The sequence below is a fragment of the Pinus tabuliformis genome, chromosome 4_2 (assembly GCF_031772625.1).
Source record: "Pinus tabuliformis cultivar Carrire ecotype Pingquan chromosome 4_2, CPIR1, whole genome shotgun sequence".
Taxonomy (NCBI): Eukaryota; Viridiplantae; Streptophyta; class Pinopsida; order Pinales; family Pinaceae; genus Pinus; species Pinus tabuliformis.
In genome coordinates, this window is record NC_142304.1 from 34,652,567 (window position 1) to 34,665,491 (window position 12,925).

Genomic DNA, 12,925 nt, shown 5'->3' on the forward strand with positions numbered 1-12,925 from the left:
GAACCTGTGACTTGCAAGGAGGAAACACATGTTCTTAATTATTATGCCCACTCAATTGTGATGCTTCTATTGTGATACAGAATACGAAGTGGCTGTGAAATAACCGGTTGTGAATTATTTCCATAGTTTATTAAATTAACTTTTGCCTTATATCGTTGGACCCTGAAACTTATTATTTCTTATGAATTTTCACATTTTTAATGTATATAGTGTGTGTATGGTTTTAAGAATTAATCAAATGGTGAGATTACCATCCCAGCAGTAGGACTAAAATGAGGGTTTGAGATTACAGATATTGATTACTCTCATTAGTTGCAACTACTGTGTATCTCAATTTTATTTTTGTTTTTTGTTGTGCCAGCATCACAATCTGTGAAGAAAATTATTGAAATCAATCCTTACTTACTTGGTACAATGGCTGGGGGTGCAGCTGATTGCCAATTCTGGCACAGAAACCTGGGCATTAAGGTATGCTTTCAGGCTACGCATAAGTTCACATTATTTGTTTTTTTGTTTATTGAATTTACAAATTGATGTTTAGTTTAATAAGTCTCTTTTACATGTGAAGGAATGGTTTTTTTCTCAAGGATACGTTTTTTAATTTAGTAACGACTATTTACAGTTGTTAGGTCCTAAATTTCAATGTCTTATTTATTAGAGGTCTCATTCATGCTTCTATGTAGGGTTTGAAAGCCTGAATAGATTTTCTCAAGTACTAATTGAGGTATTTTCCTATCTAATAGTGGGAAATGAGAAAGGCGAAGACAGAGATAAATGTTTTCATAAATAGAAAGGTTCAAAATTATGGTATTGATAAAAGATTAAACAAATTTTTGCATCATTAAAATGCAAGGGAGAGAAAGAAATTGAGGGTGAAAAGTATAGGATTTTATACAGGTGCATAATACAATAACACACATGCACAAGTGTGGAGGGAATAGTAAATGCCATATCTATCAATGTTGCAGCAAGTACCTGTAGGGAACCCTGGCCAGCCTACCGACATGCATATACTGCCCTCTCATGTTAATCACCTCATTGTTACTCTGGTCACACAACTACAATAAATATTTTTGATTTTTTTCCACTCTAACAGCCCCCTTTGACAAAAAATAGCAATTTTTCTTTTAATTCCCTTAATACAGAAGCTAAAGGTCTACATGTTGTTAACAAAATGATTTAAAAAGATGTTTACACAATTTTGATTCCTAACTGCTCATTTTTTTTAGTAGACCTGGAACTCCCGTAGGTGCTGAAAAAAGGTCCTGTCAACCTTGTAAAGGTAGAAATTTTCCAATGCTATTGAATCACCTAGACAACAATCCATGTTGTGCAGTGACCAGTCCCTCTACTTTTTCCCTTCTAGAGACCCACCTAAGCTGACACTGCTGTGCAGAATAGGAAATCATCTCTACTTTTGTCACTATTGGTGTCATCCTCATTGTCTTCATCAGTGGTAATTTAATAACAGTACAATTCCTTTCTTTCCCCTTTGTTTCAGTAGGGTAAACACTTTTGTATTGTTTTCAAGGGGCATAATAAATCCCAGTTTTGTGAAAATCGCGATAAAATGAAAAAATCGCGTTTTTTTCCCTCTGCCGATAAAATCGCGATAATTAAATGAAAAAATCGCCGGATTTTTTTTGCCGATTTTTATTGAAAAAATTGCGATTATATGAAAAAATCGCGATAAAAACGAAAAAATCGCGATAAAAACTTAAAAAATCGCCGGGCAGTTGGGGCAGCGAGGTTTTATAAGGGATGCTAAATGTTTGAAATGCTATTTTTTTTTGAAAGAAACAAATAATTTTTGAGTGGGGCAGTTTAATGATCAAGTCTAGGCCCTAGTATTGATATGCTATTCATGGTAATGTTAAATTCTTAAATTCTTAAAGTAAAAGTGACATTCTCCTTAATCTTCATTTTCATCCTTTTACTTAAATTTTTAACATTACCATGAAATGACTCAGGATGTTTGAGAGTGGTTCCGACCTCATTGGTTTTCATATGGAGAAAGTAGAATTTTAGATTTCATTCAAAGTCCAACAGACTTATTAGTTTCAGGATTTCAGCAGTGGGAGATTGTAATGTTTCCAGGTGACACCACCTGCCCGGGCTACCCCTGCCACCAGTAGAGGACGTGATCTACCTCCTATAGCTCCTACTTCTAGTTCTTCAGCTTCTAGAGCACATCAGACTCCACTGCCATCTCCACTAGCACAGGCAGCAGCATCTACATCTAGAGGGAAAGGAAAAGTTGTGGCATTTTCTCGCAAGAGGGTAGAGGAAATCAATAGGATTAGACTTTCATTTTATTGTATATGACATTATGACATGATGAGATACATTATCATATTTTTTTGTTGATATTTTGAGGCTGAGTTGGGACTCAGGAGTTAGGACTTACTATTCAGGACATGATTCAATGTTATGTCTGATTTTAGCGCTAGAAATGATATTAAACATCTTATATATTAGTTTTTTTTATCATATTTATGTGTCAATGTATTTATTTTATGTTGTAGATGGTTTAGATATTAAAAAAATTGAAAAAAAATGAAAAAAATGAATATTTTTGTACCAAACGATTTTTTGATTTTTTTCCGATAATTTCCCGATAATTCTGATTTTTTCCGATTTTTTCCCCGCGCCAATTTAATCCCGATAACGATTAATGCAACATTGATAAATCCTTTATCTGGTTTCTTACATATCAAATAATTCACTTCCTAATCATCAACTCCTCGCATAAACTTCACTTGTGACCAAAACATACATTATCATTTTTTTTCCATGCAAATTCACCTCCATCAATTTGATTTCTTCTTATTCCCATATGCCAATATTTATTTTTACAAAAGAGAGAATACCATAAACTTCACTTGTGACCAAAACATACATTGTATTTTCTGTTTATTTCAAAACATGGCTTTTGTTTTTCATGTAAATTCACTTCCATCATCTTGATTTTTACAGATTTCCATATGGCAATATCTTTTTAAAAAAAAAGAAAATGCCTCTAGGGCAAATGTAATGTCCTTCATAGAAACTATCAAAGCCATTGTTAGTCTATCGAATTTTATGCATACATCTCCATTTATTGCCTAATGTCAAAACAACATAATAAACAAAATGAGCCAATCTCAACACATGCATTCATCTCATGATATCAATTTACAGTACATGTATTTGGCCACCTCTAGATCTAGTTATCACTGACAACTCATTAATGGATAATGACAACATCTCATCAATGGATAAGGATAACAACTTGTAAGAGGGTGGTTTTCAACTTTGTGATTGTTTAGGGATTCACAATTTACATTCCCTTCCTCAATCATGTAATATTCCTAATGGAAATGTACAATGATAAACAAAACAAACATAGCCAAAAACACACAGAAAATTACACAAACATTAGAACACTATTTTAAAGCCAAAAACTACGTTGCCGAGCCATTTTATTAATCAATAAGAGTGTACAATGTGGTGCTAGAAAGAGTGCACCTGGGCTTGCTCAAGGCAAGCTAGTTAAGCCCAAATGAACACTAAGAAATCCCTCTCAAATATGTTGCTGCTCTCTCTTGAATCTGCTCTAAAACTATCCAAAACGTGTGCAGCTGGCTACAGCTAGGGCCTCCTTGGGTGCTCAGAAAATTATGGGAAATTGACCCCTGACTCTCCATCAATAATCCACAAAAACCCACGAAGGAATTGGCCAAATGTTGACCTTGGAATTTTAGCCCAATTTTTCCCCTAGGGAATGTAGTTGCTGGTTGAGTTGGGGCCCCTGTTGACCCCTCAAATCTGCCCAGAAAATTCTGCCAAATTAATCTTGGCCTCTCCTCAATAAACCCAGGAAAACCCAAAAAGGGTTTGTCTTAGTTTTGACGCTCCAAAATTGACCCCCAATTGCTTGACTCTCCTCCACAAGCAGAAGATGTAACCTGTAGCAAATGTGGCGTTTGCTGCTCCGCCAAAATGCTGGAAAAGCTCCCACAACACTTCCTCAAACTCCACCTCAAGTTTCAACCCCTATCTCCCTTCACTCCTCAACCTCCAAGCGTGCCTCCTCCAAGAAATGCGTAGTCCCATTGCTGTTGCTGCCAATCCTCTCCACAAAAAATCGCACTCCCTACTGCTGGTATGAACTGTTATAGGTAGGACCCCCTCCTTGGGCTGGCACTCGAATTCCACCGAAGGAAGGGTTTGAGATCTTTGCTTAGAGACACTCATGTGCTAAACATCACTGTAGACTTGGCTTCCACTCAAGCGTGCTATGTCAAAGACACAATTCCTAAATAGATGAATGAATGACTGAAATGAGTGCCTCCAAGATGCCCATGTGGGCCCAGCTTGACTTCCCCACCAACTTCTCTCCAATGAGAGTGTCTTCCACATGTGGGCCGCAATTCTCCATGGGGTGTCCCCCACACTCCACTAGAGCCACAACACCCACGCTCCACTAGAGACACAATATTTCCCTTCCTTCCTAATGTTTGGGCCCCCACTTAATCCCAAAATTTATGTGGGACCTTTGAACCCACATCTCCTAAGTGAAAACATGAAATAAGACAAAATTGGGCATGATTGATATTTCCCTTAGCAATATTGCTAAGTGGGAATATCACAATCCTCCCTGCTAAAACGTTGCTTGTCCTGAAGCAACTGCTGAACAATGCTCTCTGTAGTTGTTGCTCCCCATTGTCACTGCAAAAATGTGCCAGGGTCCTAGATGTGCCTCTGATTCGTTGTCCTTGACCTCTGCACCGTCCTGACATGAAATAATTCCTCAATGCCAGGATCCCACACTAGTCTAAAAAGGGTGCCACTATGCTATCGCTGCTTAACTCTAATCATGACAGTCTGCCCTGCATGCTCAAGTTGTATCCACTGTCCACCTCTCTTGGGACCTGATGGCAAAACATCTATGGAGTCCCAATGCATCTAGACCAAGCACCTCCATGATGTCACCTCCTACCCATCCAACACTCACCTTGATCCGTAGCGACAACAAGGAAAACCAACCTTGCCATGCGATCAAGGCCTCAACGCTCCCCCACATGTCAAACCAAGGGTGAGCTGGGTCATCCCCCGTCCTGATCCCACTCACCATGAAGCAGAGTGTCCAATCGACCAACCAAACCCCTAAATCCCATAACCAGAACAATTGTGGCATAGTCTTGATAGTTGATGGAACCAACCTGCACCACGTCTCAGGTCCCTGCATGCAATCAATATATGAACTCCATACATCACGAACCAATCTGGTGTGTGCGACACAACCCTGCATCGACCATACCACACAGTGGGATCTGTTGTCTTGCCTCCTAAAAGTGCTCCCCAATGTTGCCCGGAGTCTAAACATCCGCCTGTAAGCAAGGTCCACCAACCGTTGTAGATGCTCCAGAGACACCTCAGAATGTCTCACCAAAAGGGGATCATGTATCACCCTGAGTGTGGGCTCAAGGGTGGTGCAAGTGCTACCTCTATAGGAGATCGGACTACCCCCAAGCTTGCATCCACCAACTCGCGTCTTGACCATATGCCACAACTAGAAAGCCTCTCTCCCAATGCACTGTGTCCCGTCCAACTGTCTCAGATGAACCTCATGGGTCCTGTTGCTCGTGATGAGAGCATCAAGAGATGATATCCAAGTCCCTTGTGTCAGTGTGCAATGCTGGAGAGTGATAAATGGAAGCTCACGGTCGGCCCTGTGATCAACTCGCTCTCCAAATCTGAGTGTGCCAAACCCAATGGTGTGCCTGATGCCCTTGTCAAGATATCTCTCTAGTGGCAACACTTTGACAACCTGTTGTGCATCATCTTGCTCGGTTGCACACAAGTACATACCCCTACACTCCTCTGCATAGCACTGAACTCTGTGGCACAACTCCATGCACCCTTGGATACCAATGCTCAATGCCATGCCCCCATGTACCATAGGGAATCCCATATGTGCCCATGCAACCACCACGCTGCTAGTACACTTGCCACGAAGTGATCTACACCTCCTCATCTGCCCTGGTAATCCTGAGCGGGCTAACTCCACACTTGCTAGAGGGAATATCTCTGCTGTGTCAACCCTCGGTGACTCTTGTTCCTAATACCCCAATGGGAGAACATGGTCTCGATACAATGCCTGGTTCGGTGGCCTACGCATGCCACCTCCTCCCACTAGCTCCTGCCATAGAATGCTAATCATCTTGCGACCCCATGCGCAACCAACATGCGAATACAATCCATGGAGCCTGCTCACAAACTGCGAGCCTGCTAATGCTGACTGCAATTCCCCTAGGGAATGTATGTGCTCAGTCATTGGGTTGACTACCTCATTAATGCCATATCCATCTCGCATGTCTGATATAAGATAGGGAGCTCCACCTGGATCTCAATTCCAACTTGGGCCTCCAGTGCCCTCAGTGTCTAAGAGCTCCCACTGAGCTTTACTCTAGACTATGACCATCTCCATGAGTCCAATCCACTCCACCAGGTACCAACTCAGAATCTCTCGCCATCCAACCCTAAGAGAGGGATCGAATGCACGAACTCCCGCACATAGAACAACCTCGACATGCAGATGTTGCACCTTGTGCAACTCCAATCGTCTCATCCCGCTATCCAGGTCAACACATGAGATCTGACTAGGTAGCTCTGTCTCCCTCTCTCCAATGGGAAAAGGTGGACCAATAGTGCCGCTAACCTGGTCATCCCCTCTTGTATGTCTAGACAACTCCGCCCCTCTCAATCCAGTGTGTAGGGGTGGGATGATAACACTGTAGATCCTGACAGTGTGCCTCTGAAGCGAATTGTGCTGGAATCCCAATGTGTGTTCTCTATGCTACCCCTCATCAATGGTTAGCGCAAAGGATGGCCGCACATCTTCCTCCATCATGGGCTCGACATGAGCCTCCAACTGCTCCTCCATGGAAAATCCAACATGCAAGACATGTTCATCAGTCAACTGTAGGTGGCTACTGTTCTGAAGCTCTGTCATAGACCGGGATGCCTCATTAATGAATGTGTGCTCAATTGCCTCCTCTAATCTATCTATTGGGGCTATCAAAGGAAACTCCAATAGGGGTGACTCTTGCATCACACTAGGTGTATCCTTGTGCTCTTCCTGCGTGCCATTAGCCTCATGCTCAACCGACTGGAACGTATCTAGATGAACTCCCTCCTCTAGTGGTATGTTCTCTCTCATCTCATCACTACCTCCGCCTCCCATCTTCGTCTCTGCAGTATTGCTACTAGCGTTTTGTTCAACAATCATGCTCGTGAATGACTTACTTAACGCAGTTGAATCCCAAAATGATATCTAATCATGCTCCTGTTATTTCCTTCATCTGCAGGTCGACACCTACTATTTCTTCTTGCTGCCCTTGCTGACAACCACTCTTCAAGAAGCCCCACCAGTCTCTCGATGCTCCTTGTAACATTTTCAAATTTCTCCTGCTGAGACATTTTTGGGCATAAGTTCAATCTGGAGAATAATGTGAGACTAGTGTTTTAGCCTCTGGAATTCTAGTCCACAATAACACTTGAGCATTTGTGTGATTTAGACCCACAACTGGCCAAAATCATGCTCTGATACCATTGTAATATTCCTAATGGAAATTTACAATTATAAACAAAGCAAACATAGCCAAAAACACATAGAAAATTACTCAAACATCAGAACACCATTTTAAAGCCAAAAACTGCGTCGCTGAGCCATTTTATTAATCAATAAGAGGGTACATTATGGTGCTGAAAAGAGTGCACCTGGGCTTGCTCAAGGCAAGCTAGCTAAGCCCAAATTAACAATAAGGAATCCCTCTCGAATCTGTTGCTGCTCTCTCCTAGCTCTGTGCTGAAACTATCTAGAAAGTGTGCTGGCTACAAAGAACTGATGTTATGGCCTCCTCGGGTGCTCAGAAAATTTCGGGAAAGTAACCTTGGGCTCTCCACCAATAACCCACAAAAACCCACGAAGGAATTGGCCAAATGTTGACCTTGGAATTTCGGCCCAATTTTTCCCCTAGGGAATGTAGCTCCTGGCTGAGTTGGGGCCCTTGTTTGACCCCTCAAATCTGCTTAGAAAATTTTGCCAAATTAATCTTGGCCTCTCCTTAATAAACCCAGAAAAACCCAGAAAGTGTTTTTCCTAGTTTTGATGCTCAAAAATTGACTCCCAATTGCTTGACCCTCCTCCACAAGTAGAAGAAGTAACCTGTAGCAAGCACTGCATTTTATGCTCCGCCAAAAAGTTGGAAAAGCTCCCACAACACTTCCCCAGACTCCACCTCAAGTTTCAGCCCCTGTCTCGCTTCACTCTTCAACCTCCAAGTGTGCCTCCTCCAAGCACCGCGCAGTCCCCGTGCTGTTTCTGCCAATCCTCTCTTAAAAAACACACTCCCTGCTGCTGGTACGAACTGGTATAGGTAGGACTCCCTCCTTGGGTTGGCACTCAAAGTCCACCGAAGCAAGGGTTGAGATCTCCGCTCGGAGACACTCGTGTGCTAAACAACACTGCAAACTTGGCTTCAACTCAAGCGTGCTATGTCAAAGACACAATTTCTAAATAGATGAATGAATCACTGAAATGAGTGCCTCTTGCTCTATTTATGAAAGAGCCTCCAAGATGCCCATGTGGGCCTAGCTCGACTTTCCCCACCAACTTTGCTCCAATGAGAGTGTCTTCCACATGTGGGTTGTAATTCTCCATGGGGTGGCCCCCACGCTCCACTAGAGCCGCAATATTTCCCTTCCTTCCTAATGTTTGGGTCCCCACTTAATCCCAAAATTCATGTGGGACCTCTGAACCCACATCTCCTAAGTGTAAACATGAAATAAGACAAAATTGGGGAAGATTGATATTTCCCTTAGCAATATTGCTAAGTGGGAATATCACAAATCACAAGTCTGAATAATTATATCAGTAAGACAACATTAACTTCTGCACAAACTGGTGTTCTGTCGATATTCGATATCAATGAAAAGTCTTGATATCCTTTTCTTTGTCTTGTAATGTTGTCGCAACTCTCCCAATTCTTGAAGTTGTTATCTTTGATGATACAAGACAATATGAACTTTTGAGCGGCAAGCAAAATTGTCGAACTGAAAAATGGTCTAACCATCCCAAATCATTCTTTTGTGGAACCTTGCGGTTATTTGATAGATGGGATGAATTCTTATCATAAGACTTAATTTCACTAACATCTATTTTTTGAACATAAGTTGGCTGTTTCCGTCCAATATGATGTTGATACATTTATTGATTAAGTTATCTGCTTTTATGATGGGGATGTTGATAAGGTATTTTTGTAACTTGATTTTCCCTTATCACGCACGTTGTGATTTCCTAATTTTCTTCAGGTATGTGATTACCTTCATGCACGAATGTTGCTTGGTATCTCATGAAATCTTCACTTGGCACTTTAGTCGTTTGTATTGCAACATCTGAGTATGTCTTCATTTGATTGGATCGAAATCCTTCTGAATCGTGTTATTATTTGGGTCGATATTTGTTCCCTTTGTTTTCACCTTGAACTTGTCCACCTGACACTTATGTTCGAATAAGTTGTTCTATTTTATTTTCTAGTGACTGCTTATCAATCTTAAGCTTCTTAATTTGAGTGAGTAGATTTGGTTATGATGTTGGGGACGTGAAAGTTCTTCAACTTTTGATTCATCAACTTTATTTTTTAATGTTCTAATTTCTTTCAAAAACTTCTGATTAACACATTTTAACTGAGAATTTTCTTCATCTTGTTTTGATAAGCTTCCATTGAGGTTCTTCTCGAGAGCTTCCTTTTCTTGTTCTAATTTATGTTCTATAGCTTTAGACTTCTTGACTCGTGCAAGCAATTTCTGATTGTGATCTTTTATGTAAGAAGTTGCTTCATTTTTATTGGAGATAACCTCGTCAAAGTCTTTCTTCATCATTGATATTGACTTTTACTTACCCTAGTTATTACCTTAGGTATATCATTTAGGTCTTCTGATAAAGGTACCATTGAATTTGACTTCACTGTAACCTTCTTCTTATCAAGAAAAATCAAAAACTTTTTCTTGGTGTTTAATATGAATGTACCTAGTTTTTCAACCTAGGGTAAACTGAGAATTACATCAATCTTTTTTTCAAACATGGTTATGACACTGAGTTGGGATATACATTCGTAATCATCAATTGACATTTGTAAGTCATTAATTGCATACTGTCTCTTGCCAAAAATATATTCTCTTTCACCTATATTTCGTTTTGGAATCGATATTTGATTTTCCAAATTAATATTGATGTAATTTTCCTTCTCGCTCATGCTGATAATGATATTAATCTATTTTCCTTGGATACTCCCTTTTAATGTAAATAATCTGCGGTTTGCAATTGGAAAACCTTTATCGTAAAATCTTCCTTGCTTCATTTTCGAACCATCCATTTTTCTTTTTCGAGATGAGCTTAGAGTTTAAAAGTAACCCCTTTTATCATCTTATAATAATACTTTTTCACTGTCTCTCTCTTAAAAGAACCCCTAAATACCCTTTTAATATTTACTTTAAAAATACCTAAACCTTTTTGAATTACTCTTCACTAGAGTATGACACTCCTCACTGAGATGCCTGTTTTAATGTCTTGTGCTGTTGTATGGTGTCTTCTCTTCTACTTAGCCTCTCTTTTATTACTTTACTTTGAGCTAAATTCGTAACCCTAATCTCCAAAGTGATTATTGATTAGATCTCGCTTAACTTGAGATCAAAGGTTGAGATAAAAACATAATCATTAAAGTAATTTAGTTTACTTCACCTAAGCTTACTTTAGCTCAACTAGGCAACATAATAATTATGTGCTTTCTCTAAGTTAAAATTTAGGCTAATTTATAAAAGTGACTTGCTCACATTGGGCAAGTGTGCTAAGGAGATTTGTGGGCAACTTCCTGCATGCTTAGACAGTTAGGCCTGTTTAGAAGTACTTGCCCAAGCTACAAACGTTAACACAACTTACACACCTTGCTATATATCACAATGTCTATGATAATATCGCGATGTTTGCAACATTGGTTAGTTGAGATAGAGTTCAAGAAATGATGAAGCCCTTCTTGTTGACACAAGTCAGATTCAACGAAGAAGAGAAGGCAAACAACGATTGTATTGTGCATTATATGTTGTAATTTATAAGAAGACCCTTGGGGTTGGTGAAGATGAAGTGGTAAAGAAAAAGACCCATGAGGGTGAAAGATCATATTGCTTTCTCAGAGAAGCAAACACAAGATCGTGATATGTTGGATCACCAAGATGTCGAGTTGAGTTTTTGGAGCAAAACAAGCTCTATGTCAATGGTGGAAGGGTTGACTAATCAACCAACACGGGCTCTCATCTTCCTGGTGAGTCAATGCTTAGACAAAAGGATGGTGATGTAAATATATGTTATCAACCTTGCTGGGTACTGTGCACTTGAGTGGATATTTTGAAGATCTTATCTTGACATCTTGTGAACTGCAAACATCTTGCTTGTTCAAAACCTTTTTCTTTCTATCTTGAACAAACATGTAATATAGCCATTATGAGAGGGCATTGTAGATAATAGTCACATTTAGAACTTAGATCTATTAGGACTTAGAAGACCAATAATAAATGCTCACTAATAAAGTGATATTATAATAGGGCATTTAATGTAGCCATTAATGTAGTGGTTAGTATTCAGGTATTTGGGAGTTATGTACATTCATCCTCTCTCTTAATATGTAATTAGATGTTACAACATCTAATGAATGAATCCTATCTTTCTCCTTAATTATGTGTTTTGCTGCCCACCCTTGTGCATGTAAATCTGTTAAAATTGGCAACTAGGGCCAAACTCCACATGGGTCATCTTGTCTATGACAAATGATATTTTTCTTGGATTCCTCTCTCCGAGAGGTGTAGGATTGATCTAAAGATCATCCAATTCCGACATGTACAAATGAAGTTATGAATTTATTTAGATCATGTACAAATTATCAAGGTCGGCCTTTTCTATATGTCGACTTACCTAATCCAATAGTCACATCTCTTGACCCCCATCGATTGGTATATATAGAGGTGCTTTCTCCTTCATTTGAGACATCCAAGTGCTCATCCTCTCCTCTGAAATAGGGCGACATCTGAGGCAAGACGCAAGTGGCAAGGGTCGAGTTTATTGTGAGACCCATCTCTGTTTAGGGTTCGGTTTTCTTGGGAGAAAGAGTCGCAGGTCTGTGGCATCGTGCATGGAGGATAGGAGGTTTGTCTGGGCAGCGTATCTCTTGATTTTGGGTACAAATTTCCTGTAGAACAACCGAGGGGTTCGAAGTTCTAGATCGAAAGACACATGTATGCAGGTTGAAGAAAGCCCTCTATGGGTTGAAGCAAGCTCCCTGAGCTTGGTATGAGAGGATCGACAACTATCTGATGAAGCTGGGTTTTACAAGAAGTGAAGCTGATCCAAACCTTTACTTTAAGGTTGAAAATAATAGACCTCTCATCTTAGTACTTTATGTGGATGTTCTCTTTCAGATAGGTGCAGACCCTCTTATTTATAAATGCAAGAGGGAGTTGGCTTCCGAATTCGAGATGAAGGACCTAGGATTGATGCACTACTTCCTAGGCTTGGAGGTCTGGCAAAAGCCAAGTGAGATTTTCCTTTCCCAAGGAAGATACATTGTTAAGCTACTTGAAAGATTTGGGATGGTGGATTGTAAGTCTGTGACTATTCTAATGGAACTTAACTTCAAGAAGTTATGTAGAAATGCAGCTGGGCCCGATTTGGGAAATCGTTTTGAATATCGTCAACTCTTGGGGGCCCTGATGTTCTTGGTGAACTCCTGTCCGGACATATGCTTTGCAGTGACACATTGAGTTAATTTATGGTTGATCTTGATCACATACATTGGATTGCTGCCAAGAATCTCTTGAGATATCTTCAGGG

At 40.1% G+C, this 12,925-nt stretch overlaps 1 protein-coding gene across 1 annotated transcript in view; it reads left to right on the forward strand.

Moving 5' to 3' along the window:
- Positions 1-12,925, forward strand: part of LOC149168198 (proteasome subunit beta type-5-like) — a 158,060-nt gene that overhangs the window by 85,217 nt on the left and 59,918 nt on the right. The window contains exon 3 of the mRNA XM_089428163.1: positions 362-468. Coding sequence (XP_089284289.1) covers positions 362-468 — 107 coding nt within the window. The remainder of the gene's footprint in view (positions 1-361; positions 469-12,925) is intronic.